Raw genomic sequence first — 21877 nt, forward strand, 5'->3', positions numbered from 1 at the left:
GTGCGAGTTCTTCACAAGAGTTGAGATAAGGGGGAAATTTGGGAGAATGGTCCCTGTCCTTCTAAAACCATCAATGGTTTCTGCACTGGAGTTGATGATTTCAATGCGAGAGCAATGTGGAGTGCCCAGTACAAACAAATACCTGTTCGCAAGGCCTAAAGCCGATACTCCGTACAGAGGTGGAGAGTGCATAAAGGAAAATGCAGAAAAGTGTGGTGCAAAACTTCCCGGGTCCTTGACATCAACACATCTAAGAAAACACATCGCGACCATGTCCCAGGTACTTAACCTGGAGGAGAATGAGGCTGACCAGCTTGCTGACTACATGGGACATGACATCAGAATCCACAGACAGTACTACCGTCTACCGTCAGGAACTCTGCAGCTGGCCAGAATGAGCAAGGTCCTGCTTGCGATGGAGAAGGGGAACCTGTCACAATATAAAGGGATGGCTTTGGATGACATCGAAATTGATGTAGAAGGTTTGTCCATGCTTTGATGTGTATTTTATAATACTATATTAGAGTATTTGCTAGGGGTGTAACAATACATTTTAACAGCAGTATGGTATAGTTGACGACATGAGATACATGGACAATATTGTTTCATTAAGGTGATATGATCTTAAAGTAACTATAGCAAACCTATTAAATATGTGATCATGTCGTTAGTGTAGGTATTTAAGGGGAAAACGTATTAGAACAAATTAGTAAAATGGTGGTCTGGCATATAGATGGACATTGTATTTTTTGTGTTTTTCTCAGGATTGCCAAATACATTGGTTAGTCTTGGTAACGATTCGATACCAATCTATTTCATTGCAAATCGATATAATACAAAGTAAACTATACAATATTTTATGTTTCCATAATGATATACTTCGATTATTAAAATTAAAAAAGATATTTCGATAGCTATACCGTTACACTCCTAATATTGACATAATTTTCAATATTACTATCACAATGTCTGTCACAATAACTGTTTTACTATGCTTGAGTCTGATTTGTATCTTTTTGTATACTGATTCAAATGTTATTCTTCTGAAAATGTAATTGCTTTTTTATTTCTACTTCCCTTGCCTTTTTCCAGAGAAACTGGAGCCCAATGAAGGGGACGATTCAAGTGATAAAGAGGAATCTACCAGCATGGACCAAGTTACTCCTGGCACAGTCTCCTCTTCAAAACCAGGTAAAACATAGACGGTACACAACAAATTATGATTTATTGTATCTTTCTCTTGGCTAATCTAGAATAGAGAGTTCAAGATCGCTCTGATGTCCGACACCATTGAGCTTGTTCTGTAACGACTGCAACGGAGCACGCCTACTTCCTCGCCATGTATAAATCAGATGGACAATTTTAAATCCCTAATAACACTTGTAGAGTCAGCTAAAGGCCATGGATGATATATTATGATATTCTGCACATTAATTTGCTTCTGCTCTGCTTCATCTGTTGTGCTTTCTCAGGGAAAGTGCAAGACTCGTGTGTGGAAGATGGTGTTACCAGCACTGCCCATGTAACCACTGAATCTTCAAAACCTACGGATCCTATCCAAGGTTAAAACACATGCATACACCTTTTTCATCCCTGTGTTGTGTTTATAGCAGACTCCTCACTCAAATATACTGTACAACTTGAAAGCAAACTCAACATGGCCCAACATTTTATTTACCTGCCATAGTGTCAACCCCTTGCTGCTGGTTAGACTAGGGCAGATTCGATACTGTTCCGATACAGTATTGAGGCATCTCTAATCACAACCTCTTAGTGTTCTTGATCCACAAGTATATATTGTGTAGGGTTATAATTGCCAATTATCATACACAGACTAGCGCAGACTATTATCTCCTAAAGGTGTCAGGGCCACTGGACCTCTGCTCACTTGCTCTGCTCGCACACAAGCAGGCCATGGCTTACTTGTGTGCAATGTGCAAGTTGGCACTCGAATGAGTACAATTGAGTGCTAGTTGATGGTTGTGTTGCACAATTAATACCTGTATAGTAGATGCGTTGCCAGGTTGGGTACAAAAGTAATTGAAAGTAATTAATAAACTATAAAGAGATTAATCTACCCTGATGGCACTGAGCTGATGAACATTGAAAGAGATTGATTAACCTGATTAACCTGTTCATTGATTAACTAGACAGAAATATAGCACAAAGATGTGCTTGATTTATCTGGTGGCCAGTGTATTAAACGATGCACTACAGATACTGAACCTATGATCCATATGTCCCCCCCCCCCCCCCCCGGGGATAGCCAAATTATTTGGGGGGGCTCCAAAAAAAACTTTCGAGGGAAATTTGAAATTGAGAGTTTACATAGTACACATGGTCCATGGATAAACTTTCCTTAACCCATTTTGTCCTGGATTCTGGAACTCATTCATGTTGTACTTTAGCTATTGAAAAATATCAGATCTACAAGCTCATACCGCGCCACCGAGTGGCGCGATATGAGCTTGTAGGTCTGATATTTTTGAGAAAATGTGTCGCAAATCTTGGCATATTCTGTCAAAGTCGTCGTTTTTAACTCAAAATGTTTTGCTTCTGGAGGGTCCCTGGAACTACATATTTTCAGATGGAAGTTGGCGGCCAAATACAGATGATTTTGGGGGTCATTGACGTGAAACATAGATTTTGTCCAGACCTTTTATAACAGATTTTACAAAATGTCTTCAAATTCCCTGACAGTTTGCTGAACAAAGTGTCAGTAAATATTTCCTGTCAAGGACCTGAGAATCCATAGTTCCATGCAGGGACCTCCCAGAAGCAAAACTGTGACACAATGGACAAAGATTTGTGACACATTTTCACACATGTTAAAAAATATCAGACCTACAAGGTCGATATGAGCTTGTAGGTCTGATATTTTTCAATAGCTAAAGTACAACATTAATGAGTTCCAGAATCCAGGTCAAAATGGGTTAATGATTATATCCGGGTTCAGTATTCTCTATTATTAAGGTTACTGTAGCAGGCAGTTTGTATTGGGGGTGTGGAGGGGGGCAGGGCGGGGCTCCCGAGACATGGCCAAAGCATTTCCGTGGGTCCCCAGCCGAAAACGTTGAGAGCCCCAGAACATTTACAAAAGAGCATGATCAATACATAATGCTTTGGAAACCTCAAATGTTATGTATGTTCGAATGCCAAGGAGTACAAATTAGTTAAGCGTGTATTAAACACAGGCACAACATTAGAGGTAAGAAAATAACATTGCATTTGTTTTCTTATCAGAACCAGTGGTTGGGGCCATAACCACAAGAAAGCGGGCACCAGCAAAACCCAGGCGGAAGTGGGGAGCAGAGGAAATCAAAGCAGTGGAGGAACAGATGATGGACTTCATCAAAAGCTGTACTGTGCCTCCAAAGAGACAATGCCTTCTTTGTCTCCAGCGTGCACCAGAGGCACTGAAAGATCGCACCTGGACCGACGTAAAGAACTTTGTGAGAAACCAAAGCACTTCATTGAAGAGAAAAATGAACTCTTAATGGGGTAGGAAGAAAATGCAATTGCTGTGGCCTTGCCCAACCATCTGAGGGCTGGTTGAGCCATGAGGCCCATGGGTTAGGAGCCTGTTCCTTTTTCTGTAGCGTGAGGCAGCTTGATGTACAAGTAAACCTCCTAGACATGATGCTAGTATGTCACAGTTGTTGTGGGGGTGCATATTCTAACTGTTCTTGTTAATTGTTATTCAGTTATTTCACTTCAAGTATTATTTTTTGGCAGGGTGAGTGCAGAGCCCAGGATCACTTTATGTCAGGGTTCCCCAATAGGCGGCCCGCGGGCCATTTGCGGCCCGTGAGGGGCTACTGTCTGGCCCCCACCAACCCCAGTAATAATGGTGGTATAAGAGCAGCAACAAGACTAGTATATCGTTGTTGTCGGGTGGAAATCTCGTATCTCCAAATTTGTACGTTCTTCACAAATCATACAAGGCCGTCGCACAAAAGCAGATCCATAAGCACACAACGCCTCGCGGTGCGAGGCGTTGTGCTTGTAGATCGGCTGTTTTCACTCGTTAAAATAATTTTTAAAATGATTAATGCAAAACGAACTGTTTTGGACATACAAGATTTTCACCCGACAACGACGATATCTGAACTGTCACTGGAGTAGCTGGAACGCCACCATCGCCCCCTGCAATGTTGTGGCCCTCGGCTTGGTACCCTAGACATAATTTGGCCCTTGGGGAAAACTAATTGGGGAACCCTGCTTTATGTAATTGCCACCGGGTGAAATGGGGTTACAAAATTGTGGGATAAAAAAAAGTATTATTATTTTTGCTTTTGGTTAATGTTCTGTACATATAGGTACTGACGAATACCGGACAATTCACCCTCAAGAAGTGGACGTTTCTTATTACGTTAATAAAATGCATGTTCCCCAAAATTGAGTATCTGTAGTTTGTGATGTGAGGAAATTAGACTCCTCAATGTGTGTGTATTAGGGGTGTAACGATACATTTTAACAGCGATTCGATACGTATCACGATACATGGTTGACGATACGATTCATGGACGATATTGGTTAATTGTGACGATCCGATTCGATTCAATGATTTGAAATCGGTACAGTAACTACTTAGTAAATCTATTAAATATGTGTGAAACAGGTGGATAGTGAATGTTTTTAAGGATAATACTTATTAGAATGGATAGAAATAAGTAGAAACAGTGATCTGGCTTATAGATGGACATTGTATTGGAACACATGACGTGTTTTTCATCTTAAAATTGCTAAATACATTGCACAAATGCTTAGTATTTGTAACGATTCGATACCGATTCGATACCGATTCCTTCCATTGGAAATCGATATGATAGAAAGTAAAACGATCCGGTTCGATATTTCCCGTTTTCATACCGATATACTTCGATTTCTTTAAATTAAAATCGATATTTCGATGCAGTTACTATATCGTTACACCCCTAGTGTGTATCCTGATACAATTCAATTACAGGCACACCACAAACTAAACAAATGGCTATTGTAGTTGGTAACTACAATTAAAATACAGGTATATTTCCAGAAGATTTAGGAGGATGCTGACTCTGAAATCAAAAGATCCACAGGCAGGGCAATTTAAAAGAACTTTATTGGCATGAGAAAACATTTAACATTGCCAAAGCAGGTGTCCCAAACAATACAGTAAAAACAATTGCAATTGTTTAAGTATATAGAGTTGGAGGAAGTACATTCCCAGAGTCCCAAAGGTGGCTTAAAGTAGACTTGTGTATGTATAGACAAAGTCCCCAAAGGTGGCTTAAAGTAGACTTGTGTATGTATAGACAAAGTCCCCAAAGGTGGCTTAAAGTAGACTTGTGTATGTATAGACAAAGTCCCCAAAGGTGGCTTAAAGTAGACTTGTGTATGTATAGACAAAGTCCCCAAAGGTGGCTTAAAGTAGACTTGTGTATGTATAGACAAAGTCCCCAAAGGTGACTTCCTGTAGTGTGAAATAAGCCCCGCCCCAAGTCCCCAAAGGTGGCTTAGATGTGATTGTCCCCAATGTCCAGGTAAAAAATCCAACGTTTGAAAGAAGGCTTAAATCAAACCTATCAAGTCGGTTTGGTAAAGTGGGCATCCTCTGAGCACCACCATTGGTCGCGGCTTCTCTCTAAACCATTCAGAAAGGGTAGTCCCCGGAAGGGGGGTGTTCTGTCATGCGTCCCCAAAAGTAGTCTAGGTAAGTGCGTGTGTGTTTGTGTGTGTGTGTGTGCGCGCGTGCGCGTGTGTGTGCGTGTGTGTACAGAAAAAGTACAGAAAATTGGAAAAACTCCTGTAAATACTTGAGTAAATGTGCTTAGTTACTTTACACCACTGCGTGTGTGCGTGTATGTGCGCGCGCGCGCTTGCGTGCATGTGTGTGCGTGCATGAGTGTTCCTGTGGCGTGTGAGCGTGTGTGTGTTCACCTGTGAGGTGTGTGAGGCCCAGCTCCTGCAGGCCGTGCTGTCCATCCTTCTGGTAGTTGACCAGCACGGCCAGGGCAAAGCGCTCGTCGTACAGCGTGTTCCCCCTGATGACCCGCAGGTGGTCCAGTGGGAGGCGACTGAACTGGTTGATGGCCACCAGGATGTAACCTGTCACCTCTCTGATGGACTGGGGTGGAAACAGAGAGACAGGCGGGGGGAGGGAGTGAGTGACACAGGGTTCCCACACATCTTTACCAATTCATTTCCAAAACTTTTCCAAAACTTTTCCAGAATATTTAACCCGATTTCCAGGACTATATAACAATAATTCAGCTCAATAACGAGTCGCTTACTCCTATGTGCAATGACCAAAGACAGGTAGTGTATGCCAGTGGTTCTCAACCTTTTCAGGCTGTGACCCCCCGAAATAATCATATTTGAAGAGAGTTGAGGAATTTTGTATAACACGGTTTTATTGTGAAAATAGCCGATCTACATGCTCACAACGCCTCGCGTTGCGAGGCGTTGTGAGCATGTAGATCTGCTATCTGCATGTAGATCTGCTATCTGCATCACAATGTATGCCTCTAATATTTGACAATTTGGCCAATGTTTAATTTGTCATTTCAAAGGTATAACAAAATCAATAACCAAAGACAATGCATAGCTATTTTTTCCAGGACCTTCCAGGACCCTTGATCAATTCCAAAACTTTTCCAGTACTGGAAAAAAAAAATCTAAAATATTTCCAGGAATTTCATGACCGTGAGAACCCTGACAGATTGAACCACTGTCGGTTACACTGCTTACCAGGCGCGTGCACAAATAGATATCAAAGTGCCCTCTCCAGACCATGAATGCGGTTTTTGCTATGGTGAAAGAAATGCAAATGCCCTCTTTCCGTGCCATACCTGAAGGCAGCATTCAAGAGAATGTCCATACTCTCCCGAATTTGAATGCAGCATTTTATGTTGAAAGATTTTGCCCTCTGTAGAAATCAAGCATCGAAAATAGCCGTCCTCCAAGCTCACAACGGGTCACGGCTGCGACGCGTTGTGAGCTTGGAGGTCTGCTATTTTCAATATTTTCACCGAAAGGCCCTTTTAGCCCCTGCCTCTCTAACATTCTCTGCACTCCCCTGCTGCTTACATTTACGGTACATAGTATATAGCAGTGGTGGAAAAGGTACAAAAAATGTTTTCAATACTGCAATATGGAAGAACTCTGTTACAAGTAAAAGTCCAGAAGTCCAGTAGACCTACTTGAGTAAAAGCACAAAAGTATTGGCATCAAAAAATTTACTTTATAAAGTACCAAAAGTCACACTGCAAGTGTGTGTGTGTGTGTGTGTGTGTGTGTGTGTGTGTGTGTGTGTGTGTGTGTGTGTGTGTGTGTGTGTGTGCGTGCGTGCGTGCGTGCGTGCGTGCGTGCGTGCGTGCGAAAACATTTCTAAGAAATATATTATACACAATATATAGCATTTTGCTCAGTAAACATACTGTATACAGTAGCAGATGTTTTTCTTTTTGTGTACATAAGCTTCCTGAGAATCACTCTAGTTTGAAACATGATAATCTTCGCTTTTGTCACGCCTATTTGTCATTAACTAATATCACACCCTGGCAACAAACGTTTGTCTTGGTTGTTCCATTAATCACAGAGGCTGTTCCACAGTGTGTAATAGAGTTGTGTTTTTTTTTTCTAGGGACCATGAGGGAACCCATTGTACACAGCAGACAGTGACATCACCCAATGGAGACAGTGATAAGAAACAAGCTTGCTTTAGCTTTTTCGGTGTGCCTAAGGACATAACAGTGTGAAAATGCCATACATGTACAATTATTCCTTCTGGGCTCTATGTTCATTTCTTTGTTATGATATACAGGAAAGGAAAAGGAACGAAAGGGAATATCTTCCGGTCCAGTGGGAGAAATATGTAACAAAAATAGGCTAATGTGTTCACTTCCGGCAGAAAGCGTGAAAATTTGTACCTTAGGGGTATTTTTGTGTGCTGAATTCAAAAGAAATTGACCCTACAAAACTGTGAAAAGTGATGACTCATCACTAAACCACACCAAACCATAGTTTTATGGGGTCCATTTTTAGCCCAAGGAATGTTTTTCGTGCAAAACAAATGCTTGCAATGGATTCAGAACCATGAAAAACTCCTAGTTAGACCCCTCAGATGCTACTTAAAGAAGTTTTTTTTTGGGGGGGGGGGGTCTTTTCCCCTGTATAGTAAGTGAATTAGAACCATCTTTAATTCTCATTTTACGACCAGATCCCATGGGAAAAGTGTTTGGATCCGTCACTTTTTGAATTCAGCACACAAAAATACCCCTAGGCGCAAATTTTCACGCTTTCTGCCGGAAGTGAACACATTAGCCTATTTTTGCTGAACAAGTGAAGTGAACATCATATATCTCCCACTAGGAATGGAAAAATGCTTTTATAGCTTCATCCAGCTGATGGCTGCTCAGATGGCGTTCATGAGTGCGTGGGTGAGCTTTTATAGGGGTTAAGAAACCTCGCGTAGCCAGGCTTACTCATCTTGCCAAGAGAAAAGCCTGGTCACGATATGAATCAGAACGTGCCATACTGTACTACAATGCCATGAGGCGTTCCCAGTTGGCATAGTGCCAGTCAGTTGTTGACTCCTGTACAGGTGGGTGTTTGTTATGTACCCACCTGTGAGGCACCGCACATACACCTGTGCAGTGGTAGAAAAAGTACTCACGTGTTTTACTCAAGTAAAAGTATCAATACTGCTGTATAGAAACTAAAGTGATCAAATACATTTAGATCCGAGATCCGTGGAGTTGAAGTGAAAGTATTGGCAATTGGAAATATTCAAGTAAAGTACAAATGCCTCAAAACTGTACTTAAGTACTTGAATAAATGTACGTAGTTACTTTACACCACTGCACCTGTGAGGCACGTTCCCCATGTACAACATGGGGGGGAAAAAACATTCCTTATGTTATCATTTTATCTTCAAGTTATCTTTATGTGCTATGGACTTTTGTCCGAAATAAATATTATATATCCAGATCCATAAAAAAAAAATAGACATTTTGAAACTTTCATAATTATGTTCTAGATACATTGCACATGCAGTGAATTATTCCAAACCTTTTTTTTTTGTTAAAAATGTGAATCTTTATAACATACAGCTCATGAATATCAACGAGGCCACTCTAAACAAGGATTTATAATAGAGAAATGTCAACCTTCTGAGTTGACATCAGAGTAGCTTGAAGTCCAGCACATTCAGTTATGATTAGGGGTGCTATGGCATCTGCATGCTTTTTTTTACACAATATTCTAATTTCTTTAGATGGATCTTTAGACCAGGGGTTTTCAAAGTGGGTGACGGGGCACCCTGGGGTGCCGCGACGGCAGTCCAGGGGTGCCGCGAGATCATTTGATAATATGTGGGATTTATTTGGACACAAAAAATATTTAGTATCATTTTAAACTTGAAGTACAAAGTTATTTTCAGTCAGTTCTAACCAAAATGGCTATTATCTCAACGTTTTCCTCGCAACATAATCACTAAAATATCGTCACTGTCTGCAGAAACCTCGTATCTCCAATTTTTAAATGTGTACGTCTTTTGGTAAAGCAAAGCCCTGCTTCATCATACAAGACTGTGGCACAAAAGTAGTGAAAACAGCCAATCTACAAGCACACAACGCATCGCGATGCGAGGCGTTGTGTGCTTGTAGATCTTATAGACATCTATTGGTACATTTTATAGATGATAAATACAAAACATACGGTTTTGGACATACAAGGTTTCCAACCGACAACGACGATATGCTATAAATATAAGGTGCTGGGAGTGAACATTATAATGTAAGGGTGCCTCGGATTAAAAGAATATTTATGGGGTGCCCTAGCTGAGATAAAAAAGTTTGGGAACCCCTGCTGTAGACACAAGTGCTGACGACTCCTCACCTGTAAGAAGGTGAAGTTTCTCCAGTGCTCCATCATGGTGATCTCCAGGTTCCCCATGACGATCTCACAGCCAGTGTACCTCTCCTTCATCAGGTTGTACTGCATCTCCGAACTCCCCGTCACACTCAGAGCATTCTGGGTACCGGTGCATACATTTGATACTGGGAAAGAGAAAACGGTTTACGTTAATGACTACAGTGCAACGTTACGCCTTCTGTAATGTTCCGAATGTTTCATCTAAAGCAGTGGTTCTCAACCTGTGTGTCAGGACCCCCAGGGGGGTGGTCCCCAAATTATTTTGGGGGGTCCCGAGATGGCTATATAAGTTAATGTGCAATATTGTTATCTCTCTCAACAGTAAACAAACCAACAAAGTTTAAGTGTATAGACTATAGAGGGTCTCTTCACATTTCTAAAGTGACAATTTAAGGACTTTTTAATACCTCTAAAATGACAAATGAAACATTGGCCAAATTGTCAAATATTAGAGGCAGACATTGTGACAATAGCCGATCTACATGCTCACAACACCTTGCAACGCGAGGCGTTGTGAGCATGTAGATCTGCTATTTTCACAATAGAACTGTGTTATACAAAACTCTTAGTGCTCATAGGGTGGGGCAGTTCAAATATGATTATTTTGGCGGTCGCAGCCTGAAAAGGTTGAGAACCACTGATTCTAAAGGAGCAGTTCATGCTTTTTCAACCTATCTTTATATAATTGGTCCACTGATGCTCATTATAAGATGGCACCATTTCTGTCTAAGTATTGTGTAATCACAAAAGGGCTGCAGTTCAAAAGTCAGATTTGGACATTTCAAATAAGATTTCAAACCTTTCTTTTTTGTATTAATGCAAGAACAATGGCTTCTTATTTCAGCATGCTAACTTTGCAGGAAGATAACTCTAACTCTGAGAGAAAGTGTACAAATGTAACAGCTTTGTTTCAAGATTTCAAGGTCAAGGTTCTGTACCGTTGTCTTGTTGTTTACACATTATCATTTCAATATTTGTTGCATAAGCAGAGAGAGAGAGTGTGTGTTAAAAAAGCAAAATATCTGATAATATGCAGATGAGGAAAGAGTTTGCTTTAGAGTTTTTGACCTAAAAAAACAAATGATGTGAACCAATGATTAATTTGTGCAGGTCACACACACACACACACACACACACACACACACACACACACACACACACACACACACACACACACACACACACACACACACACACATACAAAACATCTATAATAAAAGAAATGCCCACCACGTACTGTAAAGCTATGATGAGCAAAAGGGGAAGATTACCACAGATCAACTTTAGTGAAATATTCCGTTTAAACAGCTCATAACAAAAGCAAAAGGAGTCCAGCCTTTTGCAAATAGAGCTCCTCCACTTTGGAATGCCCTGAGGCTCACTGAGTCTGTGCCTTGTTTTAAATCCTTTCTTGTTATTTGCAAACACTACTTTTAATGCTTAATCCTCCTCAGTTTGTTGACCAGTGTTGATCAGTCTCCTATGCCGTTTTCTAAATGTGCAATTTATTTCATTTTAACTCTGCTACAGTTCTACTACAGAAAGGTGCGACAGTTTAAGTTTATTATTATTATTATTATTATTATTAGTATTATTATTACCCGTATCATTAGCAGTAGTAGTAGTAGTAGTAGTAGTAGTAGTAGTAGGAGGAGTAGGAGGAGTAGGAGGAGTAGGAGTAGGAGTAGACTAGTAGTACTACATCATTGATGTATGATGTATAATTTCAAAATGAGATCCACTGCGTGAAAATGGCACACAGATTTGTTTCAATCAGTTGTGAAAACTTCTAATCATGTATTAAAGGAGTAGTTCACCCCTAAAATGACTTTTTTTCTATTGATTACTCAGGCCATGGAGAGTAGAGTTCAATAATATTTTTTGTTTTTTGTCACATTCCTAAGACAAAAATGTGATAAGAATAAATTTACCCCCATTGATTCCGGATGGTGACCCGTTTCGAAACGGGTCACCATCCGGAATCAATGGGGGTAAATTTACTCGAATCAAAATTTTGTCTTAAGAATGTGACAAAAACCAAAAAATATTATTGAACTCTACTCTCCATGGCCTGAGTAATCAATAGAAAAAAAGTCATTTTGGGGGTGAACTACTCCTTTAAGACTGTTTTCCATGTAGTCATGCTTGTGAAAGCAGAATATGTTTTCTTTCTTTCTTTAAAAAGAAAGCACACTCTGGTAGTATTTTCCTCTAAAATGGATGGATTGTTTTAGCAACTTAAAGGCAATTTTCTACAAGCTGCTTCTGTCCTGTTCTCACAATATCAATGAAAGCATTGTAACAGAGTGAAACAAACTAAGAATTGTATACAGGCTGGGCATGCCGTTCTACCAGGCAAACATACAGGGCCTTGTTTATAGATGTCTGTAGGTGTTCAGTCACTGTCTGTCACTGGAAGCAAGCGACTGCTTTGCTATTCAAATCTCAGAGCGAGAGAGAGAGCGCGAGAGAGAGAGCGCGAGAGAGAGAGAGAGAGAGAGAGAGAGAGAGAGAGAGAGAGAGAGAGAGAGAGGAGGGATATGAAAAGACAGAAAGAAAATGGAGGGAAGGAAGGGGACTGAAGAAGGGCCTTCATGATGATCGTTGACTTTAAAGTTATCTTCCAATCCATACATTGCAAAAAACCTCACCGTTAATTAACTCAGAGCGTACAAATGGAATTAAATGGATCCAGAGTTGCAAGTGGGTTAGGGTCCATTTGGTTCCATTCGTACGGTCTCAGAGTAGCCTAATAATATATAACGTTGTTTCCTGTTGAGAATGGTACATTTCACCCAGGTTTTTTCATCTCTCTCACGTCACTTTGTCTGAACTCACTCAGCAAAGAAATAAACAGAAAATAAACAAAAATAAAAATAAAACTTCACAGGAGGCAAGTAGTTTCAAATGCACTACATTGCAGGCGCTTTTTGAGAGTGAAGAAATAAGAAGACACGTGTGACATGTGTGATCTGGGCAGCTTGCACCAGGAATTGCGCCATGCTCAATAGGGAACAACGGTATACTAGATTCATTGACTATTATGAAGAAAAATAAGTTACTGAATGAATAGAATAATGGTTAAGAATCTATAGTTTCTGCCCTACATCTCAAAGTTAGATTAATGCTGAGGAGTTTACTGTGTAGGTGAACTGAATACAATGTGCATTGCGTTCACCCTTTCACACACCGATGGCCCAACCATGCAAGGCGATAACCTGCTCATCTGGGAGCAAGGGTTCAGTCTTGTTCAAGGACACTTCGACACGAAACCAGCAACTGCCCCAGTGGCGTCAGTTCAGAAAAGGTTAAAGGTATAGCAACATGACTGGTGTCTTGCACGCGCGCGAAGGCGCGCGTGCAAGACACCAGTCATGTTGCCATACCTTAGCAACAGGCATGATACATTTATTTTAAGAAGTACATTCTATTTTTCCCCTGTTTCTACGGTTTCTTGGGCTGGATATGGCAGCCTGGAAAGGTTGTTCAGTGCTGCTAAACTTGGCATGTTATTAAACGCGCCACAATTAACAATAATGCATTGCACCTGTGCAGCTGACCTGCGGAACCTGGGAATAGAATACTATTTTGTCAAGCTGGGGAGAATACAAGTGTGTAATACCTTGTTATAGTGACCATTTTGTAAAATTTTGCATTTGTGGTTATTTTACTGTAATTTAACAACATAATAACCAGAACAGATAGACAAAGAGACATTTGTGGATTTATATTTAAAAGTAGTCTAACTTTTTTTTCCCCCCCCTGGACCCAGGGTATGGCAGCTGCATACCCCTGCCATACCCAATTGACGCCCCTGAACTGCCCGATTCCAAGACTCTACCTCCTGAGCCCGCGCTGCCCCGACGACGACATCAGCAACAGGCGCACAAAAACAGCCGCATTCTTGAGCCTCACATTAAACACGCAGCGAGTGAGTGCGGAGAGATGTGATTGAAAGGAACAACAGTGCAACAGGTACCGCATTACCACCATAAAGCTCAGATAACACTCGCTTTATTGTGTTTGTGACAAAGTCAAGGTTCAGGAGTTAAATATGAAGAGACACAGATATGATCCCTTTTATGGCATGGCCAAGTGCGTCTTGCAAGAACAAGGGACATTTGTAAGCACTTGATCCCTGATCCCCTAGATGCGAGCTACTATAAGAGAAGACACTGTCGCTATTCCTGTAAGCTCCCACAAAGAGCTAAATAAGTCTCCAGATTTACTCTTAAGAGTTTAGTGAGCGTTCAGAGATATTTGCTCATTAGAAAGCCATCTGACTGAAATTAGGTTGATGATTGCACAAGGAGCAACCTCCTTTATCTATAAGTGAAACGCTGAGAGCAGTTCACTGCTATCAGTGGACTGTTTGGGCTGTTGTTGGACTTGAGCTGAATTACCTGTTGGGAAATACTCAACACCTGCACATGTACACTCACTGGGGTTCAACGCACAACACCCAGAATGCATACAAGTATGTTTCACACTGGAGAATCGATATTAACTGCATATAAACCCTAGCAAACCCTATTTTGGGCATGCAATGCAAGGCCAAAAGCTCAGAACACATTGCATTTATTGTGCTGTGAGCTGGTAGATCAGCTATTTTCACCAAAGACATTAGTGTAGAGTAAGTATTACCACTGTTGGACCCCCGGTCAACAAAGCATAATAGGGTTTAAATAGTTAAACGTAAAACAACAAATAACTTGAAAGCACAGTCAAATTCTGGGTGTCGATTTAACTGTGAGATATAGTGTAAAAAATGGACGTTTAAGGATCAGAGTTCTGCTGTGCAAGGCTGTCTAGCTCAGTGGTTCTCAACCTTTTCAGGCCGCGACCCCCAAAATAATCATGTTGTAACTGGGGACCCCCACCCTGACAAGCACTAAGAGTTGAGGCATTACATTTTGTATAACACGGTTCTATTGTGAAAATAGCAGATCTACATGCTCACAACGCCTCGCGTTGCGAGGCGTTGTGAGCATGTAGATCGGCTATTTTCACAATTTCTGCCTCTAATATTTGACAATTTGGACAATGTTTAATTTGTCATTTTAGAGGTATTAAAAAGTCCTTAAAACGTCACTTTAGAAATGTGCATATATGCTTTATACACTTACATTTTATGCTGGTTTGTTTACTGTTGAGAGAGAAAACAAAGTTGTACATTAAGTTAATCATCTGGAGACCCCCCAAAATATTTTGGGGACCCCCCTGGGGGTAGCCGACCCACAGGTTGAGAACCACTGGTCTAGCTAACAAGGATGCACACACACATGCACGTTGTGTATGTGAATGGTATAGTGGCCACATTGACAATGCACATGGTGCAGCTGTGGGCTGGGATGAGTGGGATTTCCTCTCTCAAAGGGACACTGTCACGGCAAACAGATTATACAAAGAACATGGAGTTGGTCGGAGGCCGGGTTAATGGTGAGCCCACACACACAAACACAGACGTACACACGCTCAAAAACCCCACTTATAATTTAAACACGCAAAAACACACACATAACTAGTCTGTTGTGCCCTCTCTGGCACACCATACCCCCCTCCCCACACACACACACACGTTGCTCTCAGTCTTTACAGCCACTATGTCAGGGGTCTTCAACGTTTTCCGGCCAAGGACCCCTTATTTGAGAGACAGATGACCCACAAGCTTTTCATAGATTCCTAATAGTTTCATTGTTTGACAGCACAATCGTCAGTGTATTTTGGGTTCATGTAAATTTGTGTTTTCAGATATTTAACCACTTGAACCGCCAATATTTAATAAACTTGACCTTTCACTCTGTACTTAGTCTGCTCTTTTTACCCTCTTACACGAAACCTCTTTGCCAAAAATAGCCGATCTACAAGCTCACAACGCCTCGCGCTGCGAGGTGTTATGGACGCTAGGGTTCAAGTTGTTAATAGACGGGTTTCTGGTCCACGTTACACTGATAAAACTAGATGCGTGCGCAGGGTCGGTACCAAAATTAGCCAATGAAACCAGCGCTCCCCAAAACAACAGGTTTGGGGATTGGACGGAATTGATTACATGATACAGTCAGCTGTGCATTTAGTCTCAATGTTTGTAAACAAGAAACCCGTCTATATAAAAAAAAAAGGAGAAAAAAAGCTTCTATCACACAAAGATTTGGAGGACCCCCCTGTAGTAACTCTGAGGACCCCCTGCCTAGGGGTACCGGATCCCGTGTCGATGAAGACCCCTGCACTATGTCATCGCGTCACCCTCGTAATCATTCCGCCACTAACATCATGACACTGCTCCTATGCTTTCTCATATTCTTATTTCTACCATACTGTACACAACATGAACTCTGGGGGTGAATGAATGGGCGTCATTGTTACCTACATTAAAAGTGTAACCCAACACAAAACAGTACATAGGCGGACGGTACGGGGACGGGGGGAGATCGGGTTTTGCTGTCATTTCCATTCAGTTGTTGTTACCAGGGTTTCACGCTCAATAAGAGAGAGAGTCTCAGAGAGAGAGGGGGGAAACGGAGGAAATAATAGAATGGTGGGAGGGAGGAGGAGATAAACAAGTTCAATAAAGCAGTACAGACGAACAGCGGAGGTAAACAGAAACTTGGCACGGGCTGGCAAAGAGATTACCGCATACCTCTGACTCACTGCGGCGCGTGCACGCTGCACACACCGCTCGCAAGCACGCACACAGACACACAAACACACAGGGGTGTCGTGTCGCACCAAATTCTGGGCCCTGGGTACAAGGATTCACTGCGGGCCCCCCATTTAAACTGGGAACGCATTATTTTGTGCGTTAACTATTGAAAAAAAGCAGATGTACAAGCTCACAGCGTGGCACCGAGTGCTGCGCTGCGAGCTTGTAGAGTGAGCTTGTAGAGCTGCTATTTTTTTTAAATTGTGAAAACTGTGTGCAAGTCTTTGAATATTTTTGACCCGATTTGTCTTCTAAATCCTTCTAGGTTTTTTGAAAAACTTATGTTTCTATGTCAGTGGTGCTCAAACCTTTTCATGTGAAGGAACCCCAAAATGATATGTATTTGGCCACGGAGCCCCATCTCAAAATATGTAGTTCCAGGGACCCCCCACATGCAAAGTTTGAGTTACAAATGTTTGCTTAAAAAATATTTTCATAGATTTGCACACATTTTTACGACTTTTCAAAAATAGCAGATCTACAAGCTTGTAATATCTGCTATTTTTCAATAGCTTAAGTATAACATAATTCCAGGCCCCTCCACCTTGGGCCCTGGTAACTCAGTCCCACTTTCCCCCTCCTTGTGACGCCTCTGCAAACACACACAGAGGCGAGCACAAAGACAGACACCTGAGCACCTGTATCGTTTCCTTTTCATGGCTTACAGCTGCACATACTGTACAGTACTCTATGAATCTCCAACGTTTATTCCTGCTCCCCTCTTGTCCTTCCTTGAGCTCGGAAGCCACTTCCTTATTTTCAACTTAACTTTACTTTGGCTGACAGAGAAAGGAACAGAGATGATTGCTCAACATCATGCGACACGTTTTAAAAAAAAACTGGAGCGACGGCATATTTGCGTTTTGACGCATCCTTTGCTCTGTACAGAAGCCACACCTGTAGAGCCATCATAGTCAAGAAGCAATTATACTAACTTGGTAGAAACAGTTTTTTTCTTTTGGAAGGAGAGTAAACTAATTCCACAACATAGTGTGTTTCTTTCAAAGTGGCATTTTAAACCCCACCTCGTGGTCCATGTCTGTTTCTGCATCACTAATACCTACCACTCAAAACTCTAACTGAATGTAACTATTGGAAATAGTAGCATTTTATATCAGTTACCCATTTAGGCCTAGGATTATTGACTGCTTTAACTATTGAAAAATCGTGAAAATTAGAATTTTGACCCGATTCTATAAGTGTCTTTTGAATCCTTCTAAGATTTTTTGAAAAACCCTATGTTTCTATGTCAGCAATCTGGCCAGCCATCGTCAAAGAAAAGGTCCTTTTCACTTCACAGTTCACAGTTAGTCTGTTCTTGAGAGACTACTATGTCAGTGGTTCTCAAAACTTTTCATGTGAAGGACCTCCAAAATTACATGCATTTGGCCACGGACCCGCATCTCAAAATATTTACTTCCAGGGACCCCCCAGAAGCAAAATTTGAGTTACAAACATTCGCTTTGAAAATACATATAGTCAAAGATTTGCACACATTTTCAAGACTTTTTCAAAAATAGCAGATCTACAAGCTCGCAGCGCGGCACTCGGTGCCGCGCTGTGAGCTTGTATATCTGCTATTTTTCAACAGTTAAAGCAGTCAATAATTCTAGGCCTAAATGGGTTAACATTGACCACAGACTAGAGTAGCAGTAAACAGATGAATGTTTACGTCACAAGAACTGAGTTCAAGGTCAATATAATATGTAGTACCTGAGTCCAGGACATGGACTCAAGTTTGTCTTGAGTCACAGTAACCCATGACATATAACTTGATTGGACTCAACTGTCTGTGACTTGGACTAACAATCAGGTGTTATAAACAAATGAGTAATACACAATATTTTAAAGCTATTGTGTATTCAAGGTATTGTGTACAATTCGCTTATACGGTACTATATGGTCTGAATGCCAGTGGAGGTCACATGTTAAGTTGTAGTTTGTAATGATGCGTCCCACAGAAAGCTATGTCACAACCAAGAGTTTGGCCAGGTGATTGGGTGTCTTGTACTCACACTTATAAGTTACTTAACTAGGTCACTGCAAAGTGAGCTAAAAGGTATCACCGCTCCTCATTTTTGCAGCAATGCAATATAAAAAGCATTCGCTTAAAACATAAATTGTGTTTAGAAACAAAATGTTGACTGAGTTGATTTATTGCTCTTTAGAAATGTGAAAATACAATCCTTGATCTTGGTTTGTTAACATCAGTGGTGGAAATAGTCCTCAGATTTTAAGTAAAAGGCCTGGATTCAAAGTATTGGCATACAAACACTTAGTACAGTACAAAAGTAAAAGCATTGTGAAGGTTTTCAAATTTCAAAAACTATGTATAATTGGTTATTTTGGAATATTTTACTGAAATATAAATGATTGCTTAAGTGGCCTATGTATATATATTTTTATTTGTATACTTATATCTGTAAATTAACTAGTGACTAAAGATGTTAAACAATTTAGCTTCTGTGTAGTTTGGTAGAAGTAGCTATAAAGTATCATAAAAATGTGAAATGTTCAAATAAAGTACATGAGTAAATGTACTCCATTGGCCTACTTTGAACCACTGGTTCAAGTCAACATGGCTTTATTTATCTTCCCTGAACGAATTCCAGTCACACCTGAGTTCCATAGCTGAACTCCATCACCTGACGTTGTTTTTCTCAAACTGACTGAGCGCCACCTTATTATCCTGACTGCAGGGGGCCAAAGTTCACCAAGTCAGATTCAAATCACAACAACTCTCTCTGCAATTACACCTGTACTGTACTGCAGGGCAGGGGTCATCACACAAAGATTTGGCTGACCCCCTGTAGTAACTCTGAGGACCCCCACCCCTAGGGGTCCCGGACTCCCTGTTGAAGACCCCTGCAGTACTGTACTTCATTACATTCAAAGTGCAGATACTCGCTGTGTAATGTTTCAATGTGGGGATCAAGCAAATGGCTTGACTTTACTATGTTTAAAGGAGCAGTTCACCCCCAAAATGACTTTTTTTCTATTGATTAGTCACACCATGGAGACTTGAGTTCAATAATATTTTTAGTTTTTTGTCTCATTCCTAAGACAAAAATGTAATTTAACAATAAATTTACCCCTATTCGTTCCGGATGGGGACCGTTTCAAAACGGGTCCCCATCCGGAATCAATGGGGGTAAATTTACTCAAATCAAAATGTTGTCTTAGGAATGTGACAAAAACCCAAAAATATTATTGAACTCTACTCTCCATGGCGTGACTAATCAAGTCATTTTGGGGGTGAACTACTCCTTTAAGCCTTTCTTTTGCAGTCAACTCTGTTTTAAGCAGCTTGCCACAGATTGACCATACGCTCCAATAAAAAAGAAAATGGGCCAGGTATATTGGTGCAGTGCTGCTAAGAGTATAGCTACAACTATGAGAAGAGGGGGGAATGTCTGTGTCTTCAAATATGTATTTCTTTAGAAAAATAAATAGACATACTGTTCTTTCCTGTTGAGATTGGCACATTTCACCCAGGTTTTTTTGCTGACCTCACTCAGCAACGAAATAAAATCCTGGCCCCCAAGTTGTGGAATAAACTCCCTGTCGCACTTAGAACAACGGACTCACTCGCTAGCTTTCGCCGTGGACTGAAGACTCACCTTTTCAGACTCAAAAACCCTTAGCACTACAGGAAAAATCAATAACCATCTTTACAGATTATATTGTTTTTTTTTTCTAGATAGATATTCATTTGCATTTGTTATATTGCTGTTGATGTACTGACATATAATCTTGTTTATTATTGTGATGTTTTTATCTGCTTATTGTAAATCGCTTTGGATTAAAAGCGCCTGCTAAATGCCTAAACTGTAAACTGTAAACAGGAGGCAAGCAGCTGGTGATCAACCCATGATGTGCACTGCTATGTAGTTTCAAATGCACTACATTGCAGGCGATTTTTGAGAGTGAAAAAATAAATAAGAAGACACGTGTGGCATGTGTGATCTGGGCAGCTTGCCCCAGGAAATGTGCCAAGCTCAATAGGGAACAACGGTAGGAGATGTTGGAGTGTGTTGTTCACATGTTGTGCTATCACAACAGTCAGACATCCTAAGTATACACAGGCGTTGGGACTTGGGAGAGGTGTCATTGACTCACTGCAAACAAGTTCTTTAAGTTCTGGAACAGGTTAGGGGACCGAACTGATGCATTGTAGCTTACATTAACTGATGCATAGGTCATCAGTGTGATTAGAAATATAATCATATAGGCCGACAAGGAGATGGATTATTGTAATCTATCTCAACTAAATGGGCTTTTGACTGATTGAATTCTTAATTCGCAGTTTGCATAGGAAAATCACAGTACAGCAAGTTCAGATACAACTTAAGGTCTAATTGGATTTAAACCCAAGAGAGCACAATGGCTTGTTTACTTAATTACATTGGGGTCCTTTTGCACATATAGCTACATTAATGTTAAATGAGCCTGCAGAGAAAAGCCAGAAAATCAGGCATATTGTCCTGCAGCTATAGCCTACAACAGTGGTTCTCAAAGTGGATTCCAGGGACTCTGTGGGTTCCTTTAGGGGGAGTCTAAATTGATTCATACAAGTCTGTAACTCTGACACATACAAGTCTGTGACAGTGTGGGTTCATTTGGTTCCATTTGTACACTGTCAAATTAAGGGGGGGGGGGGCAAGATATGGGTCTAACTCAGTGGGGTCAATTGGGTATGGCAGGGGTATGCAGCTGGGGGAAAATAAGTTACCTATAAACCCATGAATGTCTCTTTGTCTATCTGTATCATGTTGTTAAATTACTGTAAAATAACTACAAAATGTAACAAAAGGTCACTTTAACAAGGTATTGTGGCACGTTTAACATGCCAAGTTTAGCTGCACTTGAACAACCATTTCAGGCTGCCATATACAGCCCAAGAAACCGTAGAAACGGGGGGAAATAGAATGTAGGCCTACTTCTTAAGGTATGGCAACGACTGGTGTCTTGCACGCGCACCTGCGCGTGCAAGACACCAGTCATGTTGCCATACCTTAGCTGTTTTCTGATTTGACGCCACTGTATGGGTCTAGCTAGCTCTAAACCGAACTCACCTTCTTGGGTCTGGGCGCAGGTGTGATGGAGAAACCATGGCAGCAGCAGGACGCAGAGACCAAACACATTCGGAGGGGTAGAAGTCATCCTCAATCAGACGCGTGTGATATGTTTAAACTAGCATAATGATGGTGCAGAAATCTGCTCGACATGGATGGAAATCGTTTGTCTCAGAAAGTCCAT

The 21877-nt window shown here is 41.0% G+C and overlaps 1 protein-coding gene across 1 annotated transcript in view; it reads right to left on the reverse strand.

Moving 5' to 3' along the window:
• Positions 1–21781, reverse strand: part of erbb3a (erb-b2 receptor tyrosine kinase 3a) — a gene marked incomplete at both ends in the record, with an annotated part of 57989 nt that extends 36208 nt beyond the window's left edge. Inside the window, 3 exons of the mRNA XM_080728004.1 lie at positions 5923–6109; positions 9883–10043; positions 21694–21781. Of these exons, the coding sequence (XP_080584130.1) occupies positions 5923–6109; positions 9883–10043; positions 21694–21781 (436 nt within the window). The remainder of the gene's footprint in view (positions 1–5922; positions 6110–9882; positions 10044–21693) is intronic.
• Positions 21782–21877: the final 96 nt, after the last annotated feature.

This window comes from Nannobrachium achirus, assembly GCF_963921795.1.
Source record: "Nannobrachium achirus genome assembly, chromosome: 6".
Classification (NCBI taxonomy): domain Eukaryota; kingdom Metazoa; phylum Chordata; class Actinopteri; order Myctophiformes; family Myctophidae; genus Nannobrachium; species Nannobrachium achirus.